Source organism: Carcharhinus amblyrhynchos, chromosome 4 (assembly GCF_965287045.1).
Source record: "Carcharhinus amblyrhynchos chromosome 4, sCarAmb.v2.hapA, whole genome shotgun sequence".
In the NCBI taxonomy this organism is placed as follows: Eukaryota; Metazoa; Chordata; class Chondrichthyes; order Carcharhiniformes; family Carcharhinidae; genus Carcharhinus; species Carcharhinus amblyrhynchos.
The window spans coordinates 400480-422514 of record NC_137327.1 but is presented as its reverse complement, the minus strand read 5'-3'; the positions used below and the strand labels follow the sequence as shown (position 1 = coordinate 422514).

The 22035-nt window shown below is 45.8% G+C and overlaps 1 protein-coding gene across 3 annotated transcripts in view; it reads right to left on the bottom strand.

Annotated features, from left to right (window-relative positions):
- LOC145341736 (aldo-keto reductase family 1 member B1) overlaps positions 1 to 22035 on the bottom strand; it is a 109858-nt gene that overhangs the window by 47704 nt on the left and 40119 nt on the right. For all 3 annotated transcript variants that reach the window (XM_080186598.1, XM_080186599.1, XM_080186600.1), the window contains 2 exons: positions 18792 to 18869; positions 7691 to 7807 (listed from right to left, as the gene is read on the bottom strand). In XM_080186598.1, the coding sequence (XP_080042724.1) occupies positions 7691 to 7807; positions 18792 to 18869 (195 nt within the window). The remainder of the gene's footprint in view (positions 1 to 7690; positions 7808 to 18791; positions 18870 to 22035) is intronic.

The window sequence follows — 22035 nt, the reverse complement described above, 5'->3', positions numbered from 1 at the left end:
CTGCCGGGATCAAAAACAGAGCCCATAAAAGGCCCCGCAAAGTCCATGTGCACTCTCATCTGTGGTCTGCTCGACCACTCCCATGGGTGCAAAGAGGCTGAAGTAGGAAGCTTTTGATTCTCCTGGCATAGATGAAACCACCTTATCAAGCCTGCGATATCCGAGTCAAGGTCAGGCCACCATTTTCATTTTCAATATTCCAGGGTGGCCACCATGTAGCTCCTCAAGCATCAAACATCGTCCTGGATAAAGGACGACCACTCAGAACCACCAGAGAATTATATCCCCAGAGATAAGTGATTGGCAAAAAAAATCAAGAGCCAGAATCAGATAAAGGCGTGTAACACACACACCACTTCATAGCAGTGGTCTTGGTGTCTGACATTGGCACTACCTTCACCAGTAATGAGTTCCATCAGATGAAGGCCAAGTTGGGGTGGAAACTTAAGGCCAAGTCGGACAGGGTGGTTATCTCGGGACTCTTGCCTGTGCCACGGGATAGTGTAGAGCGGAACAGAGAGAGGGAAAGTTTGAACTCATGGCTGAGGGGATGGTGCAGGAGGGAGGGGTTCAGGTTCTTGAGCAATTGGGGCTCATTCTGGGGAAGGTGGGACCTCTACAGGAGTGATGGTCTACACCTGAATCAGAGGGGAACCAATATCTTGGGGGGAAAATTTGCTAAGGCTATGCAGGGGGGTTTAAACTGATTCAGAGGGGGGGTGGGGTCCTGAGTAGCAGGGGTGAAAGTGAGGGGGGCACAGATGGGGACTGCAATGCATGGCATCGTGGGGGTGAAGCGGAGCAGGGTTTGAAATGCGTATACTTTAATGCGAGGAGTATTCGCAATAAAGTGGATGAACTTGCAGCGTGGATCAGTACCTGGGACTTTGATGTTGTGGCCATTTCAGAGACATGGATAGAGCAGGGACAGGAATGGTTGTTGCAGGTTCCGGGGTTCAAATGCTTCAGTAGGAGTAGAGAAGGAGGTAGAAGGGGGGGTGGGGTAGCATTATTGGTCAAGGACTGTATCACAGTGTCAGAGAGGAAGTTTGATGAGGACTTGTCTGTTGAGGTAGTATGGGCGGAGATTAGAAATAGGAGAGGAGAGGTCACCCTGTTGGGAGTCTTTTATAGACCTCCTAAAAGTTCTAGAGAGGTTGAGGAAAGGATTGCGGAGACGATCCTGGATAGGAGTGAAAGTAATAGGGTAATTGTTATGGGGGATTTTAACTTTACTAATATTGATTGGAATTGCTATAGCTCTAGCTCATTAGAGGGGTCAGTTTTTGTACAAAGCGTGCAGGAGGGTTTCTTGACTCAGTATGTTGATAGGCCAACTAGAGGTGAGGCTATATTGGATTTGGTGCCGGGAAATGAGCCAGACCAGGTGCTAGACTTGGAAGTTGGGGTGCATTTTGGTGATAGTGACCACAATTCGGTTACGTTCACCTTAGTGATGGAAAGGGATAGGCATGAACCTCGGGTCAGTAGTTTTAGCTGGGGGAAGGGTAATAATGAGGCTATTAGGAGAGAATTAGGAAGCAGAGGTTAGACTAGGAGACTACAGGGTCTCGGAATGTCCGAAATGTGGAGTTTTTTCAAGGAGCAGCTACTGCAAGTCCTTGATATGTATGTCCCTGTCAGGCAAGGAGGAATTGGTCGAGCTAGGGAACCGTGGTGCACTAGGAAAGTTGATTCGCTGGTTAAAAAGAAAAAGGAGGCTTATGTCCGGATGAGACTTGAGGGCTCAGGTAGTGCACTAGAGAGCTTTAGATTGGCTAGGAGGGAGTTAAAGAGAGAGTTAAGAAGGGCTAAAAGAGGACACGAGAAGACTTTGGCTGACAGGATTAAGGAGAATCCTAAGGCGTTCTATAGATATGTTAAGAACAAAAGGTTGGTTAGGGCAAGATTAGGGCCAGTTAGAGACAGCAGTGGGAATTTATGTGTGGAACCGGAAGAGATTGGAGAGGCATTGAACCAATATTTCTCTTCGGTGTTCACGCAGGGGGACATAAATGTAGCTGTGGAGAACACTGGGTTACAGGGTTGTAAACTGGACAGTATTGCAGTTGGTAAGGAGGATGTGCTAGTTATTCTTGAGGGTTTGAAAATAGATAAGTCCCCTGGGCCGGACGGGATTTACCCTAGGATTCTCTGGGAGGCAAGGGAGGAGATTGCAGAGCCTCTGGCTCTGATCTTCAGGTCGTCGTTGGTCACCGGTATAGTGCCAGAAGATTGGAGGTTAGCGAATGTTGTCCCATTGTTTAAGAAGGGGAACAGAGACTTCCCCGGGAATTATAGACCGGTGAGTCTTACTTCTGTTGTGGGCAAGGTTTTAGAAAAAATTATTAGGGATAGGATTTATAGTTATTTGGAGAGTAATGAAATGATTAGAGATAGTCAGCATGGTTTTGTGGAGGGTAGGTCATGCCTTACTAACCTTATTGAGTTTTTTGAGAAAGTGACCAAAGAGGTGGATGGGGGTAAGGCAGTTGACGTGGTATATATGGACTTTAGTAAGGCGTTTGATAAGGTTCACCATGGAAGCCTTCTGCAGAAATTGCAGATGTATGGGATTGAGGGTGATTTAGGAAATTGGATTAGGAATTGGCTGGCGGATAGGAGACAGAGGGTGGTGGTTGATGGTAAGTATTCAACATGGAGTTCAGTTACGAGTGGTGTGCCTCAAGGATCTGTTTTGGGGCCACTGCTGTTTGTAATTTTTATAAATGATCTGGATGAGGGTATAGCTGGTGGATTAGTAAATTTGCTGATGACACCAAAGTCGGAGGTGTGGTTGATAGTGAGGAAGGGTGTCTTAGTCTACAGGGAGACTTGGACAAGTTGCAGAGCTGGGCCGAGAGGTGGAGGATGGAGTTTAATGCGGAGAAGTGTGAGGTAATTCACTTTGGCAGGAATAATGGATGTGTAGAGTATAGGGCTAACGGTAGGACTCTGAATAGTGTGGATGAACAGAGGGATCTAGGTGTATGTGTACATTGATCCCTGAAAGTTGGGAATCAAGTAGATAGGGTTGTTAGGAAGGCATACGGTGTCTTGGCGTTTATTGGTAGGGGGATTGAATTTAGGAGCCGCAGCGTCATGTTGCAACTGTACACTACTCTGGTGCGGCCGCACTTGGAGTATTGTGTGCAGTTCTGGTCCCCACATTACAGGAAGGATGTGGAGGCTTTGGAGAGGGTGCAGAGGAGGTTTACCAGGATGTTACCTGGTATGGAGGGGAGGTCCTATGAGGAGAGACTGAGGGATTTGAGGTTGTTTTCGTTAGAAAGAAGGCAGCTGCGAGGGGACCTTATTGAAACATATAAGATGATTAGAGGTTTGGATAGGGTGGACAGTGATAGCCTTTTTCCTCAGATGGAGAAAGCTAGCACGAGGAGGCATAGCTTTAAATTAAGGGGTGGTAGTTATAGGACAGATGTCAGGGGTAGGTTCTTTACCCAGAGGGTGGTGAGGGATTGGAATGCCCTGCCTGCTGCAGTTGTAAATGCGCCTAGTTTGGGGGCGTTTAAGAGATCCGTGGATAGGTTTATGGATGGAAAGGGTTTGGTTTAGGTTAGAGGGTCATTGTTTTTTAACCGGTTGGCGCAACATCGTGGGCCGAAGGGCCTGTTCTGCGCTGTATTGTTCTATGTTCTAAGGCGTGTAGAATTACAGGCAGCAATGCATCCCATCCCGAGAGCTCAATGCATTCTATACCTGTTTTGAGCAAGAGGTCAGTGAGATGACATCATCCGCTCCAGAAGCCTTGGCCGAACCGGTATCCGAGGTCATCATTGCAGACATCCAGATCAGCCTTCTTGAAATTTAATCCATGGAAAACAACTGGCTCCGATGAGTACCTGGACAAGCACTCAGATCCTGTGTGGACCAGCTGGCGGGGGTATTTGCAGATCTCTCCTTACACTGATCTGTGGTCCTTATCTGCGTCACAAAGACGACCATCATTCTTGTACCAAAGAAAAGCTAGGGAGCGTGCCTTAATGACAATCGTCCACTGGCTCTGACATCCATCATTATGAAGCGCTTCAAAAAGTTAGTCATGGCACAAATCAAGTTCAGCCACCCAGACTACCTGGATCCACTTCAGTTTGCCTACCGCTGCAACAAGTCCACAGCAGGCGCTATCCCCCTGGCTCTGCACTCAAGCCTGGAACATCTAGAGGACAATGACACCTATATCAGATTCCTATTTATTGACTACAGCTCAGCCTTCAACATATTATTCCTATGAAACTCATCTCCAAATTCCATGGCCTAGGGCTCGCCACTCCCTCTGCGACTGGATCCTAAACTTTTTAACTCACAGACCACAATCAGCAAGGATAGGCAACAACACCTCCTCCATGATTAGCCTCAGCACTGGTGCCCCACAAGGCTGTGTCCTCAGCTCCTTACTATACTCCTTATACACCTATGACTGTGTGGCCAAATTCCCCTCCAACTCGATTTCCAAGTTTGCTGATGAGACACAATTGTGGGTCGGATCTCAAACAATGACGAGACGGAAAGAGGTTGAGAATCTGGTGAACTGGTGCAACAACAATAATCTCTCCCTCAATGTCAGTAAAGGAGATAGCCACCATCTTCAGGAAATATAGTAGCGGACATGCCGCTGCATGAAGTGAAAATGGTTGAGAGCTGCAAGGCGTCCAGATTACCAACAACCTGAGCTGGTTCTTCCACACTGATGGTATGGTTAAGAAAGCCCATCAACACTTCTATTTTCTCAGGAGGCTAAGGAATTTTGATATGTCATCTACAATTCTCACCAATTTTTACAGATGCACAATAGAAGGCATATTTTCCAGATGTATCACAGCTTGGTATGGCTCTGACCATGACTGCAAGAAACTCAAACCAGCCTCCCACCCATTGAGTCCAAGTACACTTCCCGCTGCCTTGGAGAAACAGCCAGAATAATCAAGGATCCCACATATGCTCTTCCACCTTCTTCTTCTGAAAGAAAGATGCAAAAGTCTAAGAATGCATACCAACCAACTCAAGAACAGCTTTTTCCCTGCTGCCGCAAGACTTTTGAATGAACCAACCATATATTAAGCTGACTTTTCTCTACACCGTAGCTATGACTGTAACATTATATTCTGCATGCTCTCCTTTCTTTCTCCCCTATGTACTCTATGAATGGTATGTTTTGTCTGTATAGCATGCAAGAAAGAATATTTTTTCACTATATCCCAAGACATGTGACAATAATAAATCAAATCAAATCAGATAAGGGTGCAGTAAAAAAAAAGAAACGGGATAAGGAACATTAAAAGGACTAGCCTTAAGGCTTTCACCTGAATATGCAGATCATTTAAAACAAAATGGATGAACTAGTTGTGCAGATAGATGTAAAAGGGTATGATATAGTTGGGATTATGGAGGTTCAATCCTAGGTAACAGAAAAATTTAAAGTTTATTTATTAGTGTCACAAGTACAGAGAACACTACAGCACAAACAGGCCCTTCGGCCCACAAGTTGCACCGATCACATCTATACCTACCAAGCCATAGAACTATCTGTAACTCCCAATCCCATTAGATCCCATATACTCATCCAGAAGTCTTTTAAAAGACCACAGCGAGTTCGCCTCTACCACCACCGACGGCAGCCGATTCCACTCACTCACCATCCTCTGAGTGAAAAAGTTACCCCTAACATCTCCTCTGTACTAGCTTCCCAGCATCTTAAACCTGTGTCCTCTCGTAGCGACCATTTCAGCCCTGGGAAATAGCCTCCGAGAATCCACCCTATCTATTCCTCTCAACATACGTGGCGAAAAACTGCAGCAGGCGACGGTGCAGAGGGACCTCGGGGTCCTTGTGCATGAGTTGCAAAAACCCAGCCTGCAGGTGCAGCAGGTGGTCAGGAAGGCGAATGGGATGCTGGCCTTCATAGCGAGGGGGATTGAATATAAAAGTAGGGAGGTCTTGCTGCAGCTGTATAGGGCATTGGTGAGGCCGCAGCTGGAGTACTGTGTGCAGTTTTGGGCGCCGCACCTGCGCAAGGATATTTTGGCCTTGGAGGGAGTGCAGAGGAGGTTTACTAGGCTGATACCGGAGTTGAGGGGGTTGAGCTATGAGGAGAGGCTGAATAAACTAGGCTTGTACTCGTTAGAGTTTAGAAGAATGAGGGGAGATCTCATTGAGACGTATAAGATGATGAATGGGATGGATAGGATAGAGGTGGAGAGACTCTTCCCGCTCAAAAAAGACAGTAGGACGAGGGGGCACAGCCTCAAGATAAAGGGGGGGCGGTTTAGAACGGAGTTGAGGAGGAACTTCTTCACTCAAAGGGTGGTGAATCTCTGGAATTCTCTGCCCGTTGAAGTGGTGGAGGCTGCCTCGCTAAATATTTTTAAGAAGCGGGTTGATGGGTTTTTGATAAGAGAGGGGATTAAGGGTTATGGGGAGAGGGCGGGAAAGTGGAACTGAGCCACGACAGATCAGCCATGATCTTATTGAATGGCAGGGCAGGCTCGAAGGGCCAGATGGCCTACTCCTGCTCCTATTTCTTATGTTCTAACATTTTATAAACCTCTATCAGGTCGCCTCTCAACCTTTGTCTCTCCAGGGAGAAGAGACCTAGCTCCCTCAACCTATCTTCATAAGGCATGCCTCCCAATTCAGGCAACATCCTTGTAAATCTCCTCTGCACCCTCTCAATAGCTTCCACATCCTTCCTGTAGTGAGGTGACCAGAACTGCGCACAGTACTCCAAGTGGGGTCTGACAAGGGTCCTATAAAGTTGCAGCATTACCTCCCGACTCCTAAACTCAATCCCTCGATTAATGAAGTGGGGTCTGACAAGGGTCTTATAAAGTAGGCTTACAATAACACCACAATTAAGTTACTGTGATACGCCCTAGTTGCCACTTGGAACAAAGGAGATTAGGGGAAGATTTGATGGAGGTGTACAAGATTATGATGGGTTTTGAGGACTTTTTTTTACGCAGCGAGTGGTAGTGTCCTGAAATTCACAGCCTTTGAGCACGGTGGAAGTGAGAAGTGGAAAAAATTCAAAAGGACATTGAATGGACTTGAGAGAAATAAACATAGAGTTATAGAGGTTTACAGCATGGAGACAGGCCCTTCGGCCCAACTTGTCCATGCCGACCATTTTTTTAAACGCCTAAGCTAATCCCAATTGCCCGTATTTGGCCCTTATCCCTCTATACCCATTGTAACCATGTAACTGTCGAAATGCTTTTTAAAAGGCAAAATTGTACCCGTCTCTACCACTACCTCTGGCAGCTTGTTCCAGACATGCATCACTCTCTGTGTAAAAAAATTGCCCTTCTGGACACTTTTGTATCTCTCCCCTCGCACCTTAAACCTATGCCTTCTAGTTTAAGACCCTACCTTTGAGGAACTTACAGAGCTTTGGGTCAAAAATGGGTTCATCAGGTTTTCTCTGTAAAAGAACTGGTATGGACTTGATGGATAGAAATTGACGTTTTTGTTCCGGATCAAACAGTGATGTCCCTCGGGGTCAATATTGGGACATTTATTTATATGCGATTTGGACTAGGGTCTTTAGGCAAAAAAAGCAGAATGAGTTCAGGCTGACTGAGTAGGTTAATCAATTAGAGCTTTTACATGAATTCACTAAGTGTTGTTGAAAAGAGATTTCATGTCTCATCCCATTTGTGATCATAAATACCTGATTCACTACTGGAATTATACGGGCTACTGACAAGAGTCTTTGGAGTTGGGAAATGTTAAAATTGGAAACACCAATCGATTTCACCAACCCTTCATCCACCAAATCTTCCATGGCCTGTTGGGAAGAAGAAAGGATTATGTCATGACAGCCGAACATGGAAAATGATCCCAAACCAATCAAAATGTATACCATGCCCCATGGAATAACAATGCAACCTCCAATCAGCAAGCAGGAATGTGCTCTACCCCATCCTATAGGATAAGGAGTGGGAGCTGTACACCATCCTATAGCATGGGAAAGGCACGTTATACCCTATAGGTGGGGAGGGCGCGTTATACCCTATGGACGGGGAGGGCGCGTTATACCCTATGGACGGGGAGGGCGCGTTATACCCTATGGACGGGGAGGGCGCGTTATACCCTATGGACGGGGAGGGCGCGTTATACCCTATGGACGGGGAGGGCGCGTTATACCCTATGGACGGGGAGGGCGCGTTATACCCTATGGACGGGGAGGGCGCGTTATACCCTATGGACGGGGAGGGCGCGTTATACCCTATGGACGGGGAGGGCGCGTTATACCCTATGGACGGGGAGGGCGCGTTATACCCTATGGACGGGGAGGGCGCGTTATACCCTATGGACGGGGAGGGCGCGTTATACCCTATGGACGGGGAGGGCGCGTTATACCCTATGGACGGGGAGGGCGCGTTATACCCTATGGACGGGGAGGGCGCGTTATACCCTATGGACGGGGAGGGCGCGTTATACCCTATGGACGGGGAGGGCGCGTTATACCCTATGGACGGGGAGGGCGCGTTATACCCTATGGACGGGGAGGGCGCGTTATACCCTATGGACGGGGAGGGCGCGTTATACCCTATGGACGGGGAGGGCGCGTTATACCCTATGGACGGGGAGGGTGCGTTATACCCTATGGACGGGTAGGGCACGTTATACCCTATGGGTACGAGACCCCCGAGTCAACATCTAACTTTTCAAAAAATACCATTTATCCCTACTCTGTTTCCTGACTGTGAATCAATTCTCAATCCATGCCAATATATTACTCCAATCACGTGCACTTTAATTTTGCACACTAACCTCTTATGTGGGAATTCTTCAAAAGCTTTCTGAAAATCAAAATACACCACAGTCACAATCCCTTACCTATTCTACTACCTACATCTGCATTAAATCTCATGGAATCTAGGGTGAGGTAGCCAAAGAATACAAAATTGGCTTGATGATGGAAGCCAGAGGGTGGTTGTAGAGGATTGTTTTTCAACTGGAGGCATGTGACCAGCAGTGTGTCTCAGGGATTAGTGCTGGGTCAACTGTTATTTATCATTTATATTAATGATGTGGATGAGAATATAGGAGGCATGTTAGTAAGTTTGCAGATGACACCAAGATTGGTGGCATAGTGGATAGTGAAGAAGATTATCTAGGATTGCAACGGGATCTTGATCAATTGGGCCAGTGGGCTGAGGAATGGCAGATGGAGTTTAATTTAGATAAATGCGAGGTGGTGCATTTTGGCCAATCAAACCAGTACAGGACTTACTCAGTTAATGATACAGTGTTGGGGACAATTATAGCATAAAGAGATCTCGGGGTACAGGTTCATAGCTCCTTGAAAGTGGAGTCACAGGTGGACAGAGCGGTGAAGAAGGCATTCAGCATGCTTGGTTTCATCGGTCAGAACATTGAATACAGGAGTTGGGACGTCTTGTTGAAGTTGTACAAGACATTGCTAAGGCCACATTTGGAATACTATGCAGAGTTCTGGTCACCCTATTATAGAAAGGATATTATTAAACTAGAAAGGGTGCAGAAGAGACTTACTAGGATGCTACCGGAACTTGATGGTTTGAGTTATAAGGAAAGGCTGGATAGACTGGGACATTTTCCTCTGGAGCACAGGAGATTTGGTGTGATCTTATAGAGGTCTATAAAATAATAAGGGACACAGTTCAGCTGGATAGTCAATATCTTTTCCCAAAGGTAGGGGAATCTAAAATTAGAGGGCATAGGTTTAAGGTGAGAGGGGAGAGATACAAAAGAGTCCAGGGGGCAATTTTTTGACGCAGAGGGTGGTGAGTGTCTGGAACAAACTGACAGACATAATAGTAGAGGCGGGTACAAATTTGTCTTTTAAAAAACGTTCAGACAGTTACATGCTTAAGATATACATGGGTATAGAGAGATATTGGCCAAATGCGGGCAATTGGGACTAGCTTAGGTGCTAAAAAAAAAGGGGTGGCATGGGCAGGTTGGGGCAAAGGGCATTTCCAAACTGTAAACCTCTATGACATTATGACTCTATGACATCCTCGAAAAAACTCCAGTAAGTTTGTCAAACATGATTCACTTTCATAAATCCATGTTGACTTTGATTGACCCCATTGATATTTTCTAAATGTTCTGTTAACACATCCTTTATAATAGATTCTAGCATTTTCCCTACTACTAATGTTAGGCAATCTCTCTCCCTCCTTTTTTAAATAGTGGGGTTACATTTACCACCCTTGAGTCTGTCGAGACTGTGTTTTAATGAGATATAGATTGGAACCATTAACAGAAAAGCAGGGTAGTTACATTAAAGACATTTTTGTAGAGGCATTTAACTCACTAACTCTAATGCTGTACTGTTTTCTGAAATGGACATTGACAGTCTGTACATTCCTATAGAACCAGATAGAAGAATACAGGGCAGTACAGTTGATGTTGTCTACATGGACTTTAGCAAGGCCTTTGACAAGGTACCGCATGGTAGGTTGTTGCATAAGGTTATATCTCACAGGATCCAGGGTGACGTATCTAAATGGATACAAAATTGGCTTCTTGACAGAATGTGGACTGGGGTAAACACAGTAAGAAGTCTCACAACACCTGGTTAAAGTCCAACCAGTTTATTTGATAGTAAACCCACAAGCTTTCACCTGATGAAGGGATAAAGCCCAAAAGCTTGTGGGTTTACTATCAAATAAACTGGTTGGACTTTAACCTGTTCTTGACAGAAGCCAGAGGGTGGTTGTAGAGAGTTAAGAACATCAGAACATAAGAAATAGGAGCAGGAGTAGGCCATCTAGCCCTTCGAGCCTGCCCCGCCATTCAATAAGATCATGGCTGATCTGTCGCTGCTCAGTTCCACTTTCCCGCTTTCTCCCCATAACCCTTAATCCCCTCTCTTATCAAAAACCCATCAACCCGCATCTTAAAAATATTTAGCGAGGCAGCCTCCACCACTTCAACGGGCAGAGAATTCCAGAGATTCACCACCCTTTGAGTGAAGAAGTTCCTCCTCAACTCCGTTCTAAACCGCCCCCCTTTTATCTTGAGGCTGTGCCCCCTCGTCCTACTGTCTTTTTTGAGCGGGAAGAGTCTCTCTACCTCTACCCTATCCATCCCATTCATCATCTTGTACGTCTCAATGAGATCTCCCCTCATTCTTCTAAACTCTAACGAGTACAAGCCTAGTTTATTCAGCCTCTCCTCATAGCTCAACCCCCTCAACTCCGGTATCAGCCTAGTAAACCTCCTCTGCACTCCCTCCAAGGCCAAAATATCTTTGCGCAGGTGCGGTGCCCAAAACTGCACACAGTACTCCAGCTGCAGCCTCACCAATGCCCTATACAGCTGCAGCAAGACCTCCCTACTTTTATATTCAATCCCCCTCGCTATGAAGGCCAGCATCCCATTCGCCTTCCTGACCACCTGCTGCACCTGCAAGCTGGGTTTTTGCGACTCGTGCACAAGGACCCCGAGGTCCCTCTGCACCATCGCCTGCTGCAGTTTTTCGCCCCGTAAGTAATAGTTCTTCCTACCAAAGTGGACCACCTCACACTTGCCAACATTAAATTCCATTTGCCATTTCCTGGCCCATTCGCCCAGCCTATCTAGATCCTTCTGCAGACTCTCCACACCCTCCACACAATTTGCTGTTCCCCCTATCTTGGTGTCATCAGCAAATTTCGACACCCTACACTCGGTTCCCTCCTCCAGATCATCTATATAAATGGTAAAAAGCTGAGGCCCCAGCACCGACCCCTGGGGCACTCCACTAGTCACCATCCGCCAATCCGAATAGCACCCGTTGACCCCCACTCTCTGCCTCCTATTTGACAACCAATCCTCTATCCACGCTAACACCCTACCCCCAACTCCATGTCCCTCGACCTTCTGCAATAACCTCTTGTGAGGTACTTTGTCAAATGCCTTCTGAAAATCTAGAAAGACCACATCCACCGGCTCTCCTCTATCCACTGCCCTAGACACATCCTCATAGAACTCCAGTAAATTTGTCAGACACGACTTCCCTTTAATGAAACCGTGCTGCGTCTGCTCTATCAAGCAATTCCCTTCAAGATGTCTCGCAATTTCCTCCTTAATGACAGGTTCTAACATTTTAACCACCACAGACGTTGAACTAACCGGCCTATAATTCCCCGCCTTTTGCCTGGCACCCTTCTTAAACAACGGCGTAACATTAGCCGTTTTCCAATCATCCGGCACTTCCCCGGAATCCAGCGACGTCTGGAAAATAACCACCAAGGCATCCACTATCACCTCCGCCATTTCTTTCAGAACCCTCGGATGCATTCCATCTGGTCCTGGGGACTTGTCCACAATCAGCCCCTCCAGTCTGTCGAGCACCGCCTCTCTAGTAACAGTAATGTCATTAAGACCCTCCAGTCCCACCACCTTTCCATTGCTAACACCCGGCAAATTATTCACGTCCTCCTCCGTGAAGACAGAAACAAAAAAGTTATTCAATACCTTAGCCAAATCCTCATCCCCTACCACTAGGTCCCCTTTATCATCCTCTAAAGGACCAACATTCACCCTAGCCAGCCTCTTCCTTTTTATATATTTATAAAAACTCTTGCTATCCTTTTTTATATTAAGCGCTAGCCCAGCTTCATAGTTTCTCCTACCCTTCTTTATCAACTTCTTTGTCAATCTTTGTTGACATTTAAACCTCTCCCAATCCTCATCTCGCCCACTACTCTTAGCTACTCTAAATTCCTCCGCTTTTAATTTAACACTTTCCTTCACCTCCTTCGTTATCCACGGCTTATTACCTCTCTTCCTACTATCCTTTTTGACCATCGGAACTGGAGATCTGTGACCAGCGGTGTGCCTCAGGGATCAGTGCTGGGTCCACTGTTATTTGTCATTTATATTAATAATTTTGATGAGAATATGGGGGCATGATTAGTAAGTTTGCAGATGACACCAAGATTGGTAGCATAGTGGACAGTGAGAAAGTTATCTTCAATTGCAACGGAATCTTGATCAATTGGGCCAGTGGGCTGACGAATGGCAGATGGAGTTTAATTTAGATAGATGCGAGGTGATGTATTTTGGTAGATTGAACCAGGGCAGGACTTACTCAGTAAATGGTACGGCACTGGGGAGAGTTACAGAACAAAGAGATCTAGGGGTACATGTTCATAGCTCCTTGAAAGTGGAGTCACAGGTAGACAGAGCGGTGAAGAACTAGGCAGTGGGACTAGGCAGAAAAGTGGTTTGGCACAGCCAAGAAGGGCCAAAAGGCCTGTTTCTGTGCTGAAATGTTCTATGGTTCTATAAGAAGGCATTCGGCATGTTTGGTTTCATCAGTCAGAACACTGAATACAGGAATTGGGACGTCTTGTTGAAGTTATACAAGACATTGGTAAGGCCACACTTGGAATACTGTGTGCAATTCTGGTCACCCTATTATAGAAAGGATATTATTAAACTAGAAAGAGTGCAGAAAAGATTTACTAGGATGCCACTGGGACTTGATGGATTGAGTTAGGAGAGACTGAATAGAGTGGGACTTTTTTCTCTGGCCTCTAGGAGACTGAGGGGTGACCTTATAGAGGGCTATAAAATAATGACGGGCATAGACAAGGTAGATAGTTAATATCTTTTCCCAAAGGTAGGAGAGTCTAAATCTAGAGGGCATAAGCTTAAGATGAGAGAGGAGAGATATTAAACTGTCCTGAGGGGCAATTTTTTCACACAGAGGGTAGTGAGTATCTGGTACAAACAGCCAGAGGTAGTAATAGAGGTGGGTACAATTTTATCTTTTAAAAAGCATTTCGATAGTTACATGGGTACAATGGGCCAAATGCGAACAATTGGGATTAGCTTGGGGTTTTAAAGAAAAAGGCGGCATGGACAAGTTGGGCCGATGGGCCTGTTTCCATTCTGTAAACCTCTATGACTCTTTACTCTTTGTCCAAAATATCTTTAATAAATCTACCAAGCTTGACAGATCAGTTGACGCTATCGTCAGGTTACTACACCTATATATAACAAAAGATGGCTTTGAATTCAATAATTAATTTAGCTTTAAATCAAAGCTGAGCAGCTATGTGTACAAAATTCACCTGACAAAGGGACTAACCCGAAAGCTTGTGCGTTTACTATCAAATAAATCGGTTGGACTAAAACCAGGTGTTGTCAGACTTTTTACCGTGTTTACCCCAGTCCAACGCCGGCACATCCACATTACAAAATTTTCCCCAGCTTATGCAAATATATAAACAGCAAGTGGGAAAAGAGTAAGGGGGAGCGCTGAAAAACCTGTCGGAGCAGGAAAGGGTGGGGGAGGGTGTTGGTCAGTCTGTGGTGGTGTGGGAAGGTTGGGAGAAGAGCACAGGGCATATGATCAGAAATAAGAACATAAGAAATAGGAGCAGGAGTAGGCCATCTAGCCCTTCAAGCCTGCCCCGCCATTCAATAAGATCATGGCTGATCTGTCGTGGCTCAGTTCCACATTCCCGCCCTCTCCCCATAACCCTTAATCCCCTTGCCTATCAAAAACCTATCAACCCGCGTCTTAAAAATATTTAGTGAGGCAGCCTCCACCACTTCAACGGGCAGAGAATTCCAGAGATTCACCACCCTTTGAGTGAAGAAGTTCCTCCTCAACTCCGTTCTAAACCGCCCCCCTTTTATCTTGAGGCTGTGCCCCCTAGTCCTACTGTCTTTTTTGAGCGGGAAGAGTCTCTCCACCTCTATCCTATCCATCCCATTCATCATCTTACACGTCTCAATGAGATCTCCCCTCATTCTTCTAAACTCTAACGAGTACAAGCCTAGTTTATTCAGCCTCTCCTCATAGCTCAACCCCCTCAACTCCGGTATCAGCCTAGTAAACCTCCTCTGCACTCCCTCCAAGGCCAAAATATCTTTGCGCAGGTGCGGCACCTAAAACTGCACACAGTACTCCAGCTGCGGCCTCACCAATGCCCTATACAGCTGCAGCAAGACCTCCCTACTTTTATATTCAATCCCCCTCGCTATGAAGGCCAGCATCCCATTCGCCTTCCTGACCACCTGCTGCACCTGTAGGCTGGGTTTTTGCGACTCATGCACAAGGACCCCGAGGTCCCTCTGCACCGTCACCTGCTGCAGTTTTTCGCCACGTAAGTAATAGTCCTTCCTACCATTCTTCCTACCAAAGTGGACCACCTCACACTTGCCAACATTAAATTCCATTTGCCATTTCCTGGCCCATTCGCCCAGCCTATCTAGATCCTTCAGCAGACTCCCCACACCTTCCGCACAATTTGCCGTTCCCCCAATCTTGGTGTCATCAGCAAATTTCGACACCCTACACCGGTTCCCTCCTCCAGATCATCTATATAAATGGTAAAAAGCTGAGGCCCCAGCACCGACCCCTGGGGCACTCCACTAGTCACCATCCGCCAATCCGAATAGCACCCGTTGACCCCCACTCTCTGCCTCCTATTTGACAACCAATCGTCTATCCACGCTAACACCCTACCCCCAACTCCATGTCCCTCGACCTTCTGCAATAACCTCTTGTGAGGCACTTTGTCAAACGCCTTCTGAAAATCCAGAAAGACCACATCCACCGGCTCTCCTCTATCCACTGCCCTAGACACATCCTCATAGAATTCCAGTAAATTTGTCAGACACGACTTCCCTTTAATGAAACCGTGCTGCGTCTGCTCTATCAAGCAATTCCCTTCAAGATGCCTCGCAATTTCCTCCTTAATGACGGATTCTAACATTTTACCTACCACAGACGTTAAACTAACCGGCCTATAATTCCCCGCCTTTTGCCTGGCACCCTTCTTAAACAACGGCGTAACATTAGCCGTTTTCCAATCATCCGGCACTTCCCCGGAATCCAGCGACGTCTGGAAAATAACCACCAAGGCATCCACTATCACCTCCGCCATTTCTTTCAGAACCCTCGGATGCATTCCATCTGGTCCTGGGGACTTGTCCACAATCAGCCCCTCCAGTCTGTCGAGCACCGCCTCTCTAGTAACAGTAATGTCATTAAGACCCTCCAGTCCTACCACCTTTCCATCGCTAACACCCGGCAAATTATTCACGTCCTCCTCCGTGAAGACAGAAACAAAAAAGTTATTCAATACCTTAGCCATATCCCTATCCCCTACCACTAGGTCCCCTTTATCATCCTCTAAAGGACCAACATTCACCCTAGCCAGCCTCTTCCTTTTTATATATTTATAAAAACTCTTGCTATCCTTTTTTATATTAAGCGCTAGCCCAGCTTCATAGTTTCTCCTACCCTTCTTTATCAACTTCTTTGTCAATCTTTGTTGACATTTAAACCTCTCCCAATCCTCTTCTCACCCACTACTCTTAGCTACTCTAAATTCCTCCGCTTTTAATTTAACACTTTCCTTCACCTCCTTCGTTATCCACGGCTTATTAGCTCTCCTCCTACGGTCCTTTTTGACCATCGGAATAAATTTCTGCTGAGGACCAAGAAAGATCTCCTTAAAGATCCGCCACTGCTCCTCAGCAGACCCTCCCTCCAACGCGCTCCCCGCGTCAACATTCGCCAATTCTTCTCTCATCCTACCGTACTCCCCTCTATTCAAACAAAGGACGCGTGTCCGGGAACCCACTTTCTCCCTCCATCTGCACCAGAAACTCCACCATACAATGATCACTCTCTCCAAGAGGATCCTTCACCACAAGGTCCCTAATTCTACCCGCCTCATTACATAGCACCAGATCCAAGATAGCTCGCTCCCTCGTCGGCTCCAACACACACTGTTCAAGGAAATTATCCCGGCAGCATTCCAAGAACTCCTCCTCGAGCCCACCGTGTCCAACATGGGTTGACCAATCAACATGCAGATTGAAATCCCCCATAACTACGGCCGTCCCATTCCTGCATGCCGCACTTATTTGCGCGTTAACAGCCCGCCCCACCTCCAGGTCATTATCCGGGGGCCTATAGACGACACCCACCAGCGTCTTCCTCCCTTTGCTGTTCCTAATCTCCACCCACAACGATTCCACTTTCTGCTCTTTGGCTCCAATATCATCCCAACACAAGAAAGCATTAATTTCTAACAACACAGTAATTAAATTAACACAAGAGAGCAACAGATATAACTAGCAACAAATTCTTTATCTCAAAATAACTAACACACATTTCCAAATACAAAAAGAAATCACCATAAACACATTTTCCACAAATTGGTGAAGTCACAGCTAATGCGTTTTCATTACATACGCACAAAGCTAAATTATTTCAACAGATAGTTCCTACCATTTTCATTTGATTAAAGAAGAGAGGATAGACAAAAAGATTCCTCAGGCATATTGGGCTAATTTTTTTGAGCATGCCAATCACCAACCATTGTTATCATGTTGGCCAAAAATGCAGGCGGTCAGGTTTGTACACCTTTCTTGGTATAAGAGCAATGGCAAGGAGCTGGAGACCCACAGAACTTTATTTTTTCATGGAATATAGCCACATTTAGCAATGCCAGCAATTATTGGCTATCCCTAATTGTCCTGGAACTGAGAAGCTTTTTAAGCCATTTCAGAAGGCAATGAAGAGTCAACCATATTGTTGTGGGTCTAGAGTCACACGTAGGCCCAATCATAGGACAGCAGATTTCCTTCCCTAAAGGACATTAATGAGCCAGATAGATTTTGTGGCAATCAGTAATAGTTTCAGGGTCACCAATAACAAAGGACAAAGAACAGCACAGCACAGGAAACAGCCCCTTTGACCCTACAAGCCCGCGCCGCCCACTTTATCACTCAGTGAGTGCCTTATTCAAGTCCTTCTTGTACCTACGACTTTTGTCTACACCTAGTGGATTCCACAATAAAGGGGTCCAAATTTAGGGAATTATATGTGCGCCAGATTAAGGGAGATCCAATTTAAGGACAATTTATTGACACCAATCAGCCTAAAAGCACGTTTTTGGGGTGAACGAGGAAACCAGAGCACCCGTAGAAAACCCACGCAACCACAGGGAGAATGTGCAAACTCCCACAGACATTGACCCAAGCCGGAGATCCGACCCGGGTCCCTGTAACTGCACAGCAAACAGTGATAGTCACTGAGCTGTCATGTTGCCCGTCAATTGGTCCAGTGTAAGCGTACACTAATGGACGTGAAGCACTAGGCAACTCTTGAAGCAACATCCAAGAGCAGCCCTTGCACGACCCACCGCGTGTATACCCCTTGTTAGCCAACAAGGCGGACCAAATCGCCTGTGGATGTAAAAAAGAGACATCAATAAACATACAACAGACTGAAACTATTTTATATTCCAGCAGCCATGGTGGGTTGCAAACTAACGTTTAATATTTAAACTAACATTTAGATTGTGGGAATGATGTCTCCATTAGTAGGACAAACTAGGATCCAAGGGCATAGCCTCAGAGCAAAAGGACAACCCTTTAGAACCAAGAAGAAGAGGAATTTCTTCAGCAAGAGGGTGGTGAATCTATGGAAGGCTGTGGAGGCAAGGTAATTGAGTGTACTTAAGACAGAGATTGGCAAGTCCTTGATTGGTAAGGGGATCAAAGATTTCATGGAAAAGGCAGGAGAATGTGGTTGAGAAATGTATCAGCCATGATTGAATGGCAGAGCAGACTTGATGAGCTGAATGATCTAATTCTGCTCCTATATTTTATGGTCTAACAATATCCTAGGCCTCTGCATAACTAGTCCAGTGACATCACTGTCATGGCTTTGCCACATCTCCTCCTTCCCTTATTACTAGCACTCTTGCCTGTTTTTTTGTGAACAAATTGTTCCACAATCATTTTCACTCAGGACTCACCCTCCATGTGTCCACGTAGTCGGTATCGCTCACCAACACCCTACCCTTTTGCATAGGAAACAGCTCACCCAATACCTTCTGTTAAAGAGGAAATAATTAATTGCATATATCACAGGTATATCAGAATGAAAAAGTGAAGCATTAAGGTATATCAATATTATAATGGGGGGGTTGGATACATGAGGAATATAGGGTACATGGAAGTCCAGTGACATTCAGAAATGGAGGCGTATGAAAGGATATTTTTAACAAAGATTGCAGAAGTATCGAATATACTCCAGTCAATATAGGAGAAGTTAAAACCTCCCACCACCCTGTTACTTCTACACCTTGCCAAAATCTGCCTACATATCTGTTCTTCTATCTCCCCTGGCTGTTGGGTGGCCTACAGTCAATCCCCAACATTGTGACTACAGACTTCCTATTCCTGAGTTCTATCCATATTGCCTCACTGTATGAGCCTTCTGAGGTGTCCTCCTGCAGCACAGCTGTGATATTCTCCTTAACCTGTAGTGCAATTTCTCCCACCCCTTTTACATCCCCCTCTATCCCACCTGAAACATCTGTATCCTGGGACATTAAGCTGCCAATCCTGTCCTTCCCTTAACCTAGTCTCTGTAATAGCAATAACATCATAATTCCAAGTACTAATCCAAGCTCTAAGTTCACCTGATATTGTTACACTTCTTGCATTGAAACAAATGCACTTCAGTCCACCAGACTCTCTTTGATTAACAACTACACCCTGCCTGCTCTTTCTCTGAGCCTTACTGGCCCGAGTGAATCTCCTCTGCAATTCCTCCAGCGACAGTGTATCTGTTTCAAGTAAGGAGACCAAAACTTTAAGCAGTACTCCAGGTGTAGTCTCACCAGCACCTTATACAGCTACAACATAACCTCGCTGTTTTTAAACTCCATCCCCCTAGCAACAAAGGACAAAATTCCATTTGCCTTCACTTCAGGTGGAGCCTGAAGAGGTAGGAGAGGTACTAAATGAACATTTTTCGTCAGTATTGGCGCAGGAAAAAGTCAGTGTAGTCGAGGAGAATACTGCGATACAGGGTTGTAGACTAGATGGGATTGAGGTACATAAGGAGGAGGTGTTGGCAATTCTTGAGAGTGTGAAAATAGATAAGTCCCCTGGGCCGGATGGGATTTACCCTAGGATTCTCTGGGAAGCTAAGGAGGAGATTGCAGAGCCTTTGGCTTTGATCTTCATGTCGTCATTGGCTACAAGTATAGTGCTGGAAGACTGGAGGATAGCAAGTGTTGTCCCCTTGTTCAAGAAGGGGAGTAGAGACCATCCTGGGAATTATAGGCCGGTGAGCCTTACTTCTGTTGTGGGCAAAGTTTTGGAAAGGATTATAAGAGATAGGATTTATAATCATCTAGAGGGAAATAAATTGATTAGGGATAGTCAACACGGTTTTGTGAAGGGTAGGTCGTGCCTCACAAACCTTATCGAGTTTTTTGAAAAGGTGACCAAAGAGGTGGATACGGGTAAGGCAGTTGACGTGGTATATATGGATTTTAGCAAAGCGTTTGATAAGGTTCCCTGTGATAGGCTACTGCAGAAAATGCAGATGCGTGGGATTGAGGGTGATTTAGCAGTTTGGATCAGGAATTGGCTAGCTGATAGAAGACAGAGGGTGGTGGTTGATGGGAAATATTCAACCTGGAGTTCAGTTACAAGTGGTGTACCTCAGGGATCTGTTTTGGGGCCACTTCTGTTTGTCATTTTTATAAATGACCTAGATGAGGTTGTAGAAGGATGGGTTAGTAAATTTGCTGACGACACCAAAGTTGGAGGAGTTGTAGACAGTGAGGATGGATGTTACAGTTTACAGAGGGACATAGATAAGCTGCAGAGCTGGGCCAAGAGGTGGCAAATGGAGTTTAATACAGAAAAGTGTGAGGTGATTCACTTTGGTAAGAGTAACAGGAGTACAGAATATAGGGCTAATGGAAGGACTCTTTGTAGCGTTGACGAGTGGAGAGATCTCGGTGTACATGTGCATAGATCCCTGAAAGTTGGCACCCAGGTTGATAAGGTTGTTAAGAAGGCGTACGGTGTGTTAGCTTTTATTGGTAGAGGGAATGAATTTCGGAGCTGTGAGGTCATGTTGCAACCGTACAAAACTGTGGTGCAGCCGCACTTGGAGTATTGCGTACAGTTCTGGTCTCCGCATTATAAGAAAGATGTGGAAGCACTGGAAAGGGTGCAGAGGAGGTTTACCAGGATGTTGCCTGGTATGGTGGGAAGGTCTTATGAGGAAAGGCTGAGGGACTTGAGGTTATTTTCATTGGAGAGAAGAAGGTTACGAGGTGACCTAATTGAGGCATACAAGATGATCAGAGGGTTAGATAGGGTGGACAGTGAGAGCGTTTTACCTCGGATGGTGATGGCTAATACGAGGGGTCATAGCTTTAAATTAAGGGGTGGTAATTATAGGACGGATGTCAGAGGTAGGTTCTTTACTCATGGATAGTAAGGGCGTGGAATGCCCTGCCTGCAGCAGTTGTGGACTCGCCAACTTTAAGGGCGTTCAAATGGTCAGAGGATAGGCATATGGATAACATTAGAATGGTTTAGGTTAGAGGGTCATTAGATTGGTTCCACTGGTCGGAGCAACATCGAGGGCCGAAGGGCCTGTATTACACTGTAATGTTCTATGTTCTATGTAATTACCTGCTGCACCCAGGTCCCTTTGCACAGCAGCATGTTGCAATTTTTTACCAATTAAATAATAGTCCATTTTGTTGTTATTCCTATCAAAATGGATGACCTCACATTTACCAAAATTGTACTCCCTCTGCCAGACTCTCACCCACTCACTTAGATTAAATCCCTTTGCAGACTTTCAGCATCCTCTGCGCACTTTGCTCTGCCACTCATCTTAGTGTCATCTGCCAATTTTGACACACTACACTTGGTCCCCAACTCCAAATCACCTATGTAAATTGTAAACAATTACAGTCCCAACACTGATCCCTGAGGCACATCACTAGTCACTGATCGCCAACCACAGAAACACCCATTTACCCCCACCCTTTGCCTTCTGCTAGTTAACCAATCGTCTAGCCATGCTAATACATTACCCGTATAACTGTGCACCTTTATCTTATGTAGCAGTCTTTGGTGTGGCACCTTGTCAAATGCCTTCTGGAAATCCAGATACACCACATCCACAGGTTCCCCACTGTCCACTGCACATGTAATGCTCTCAAAGAATTCCACCAAATT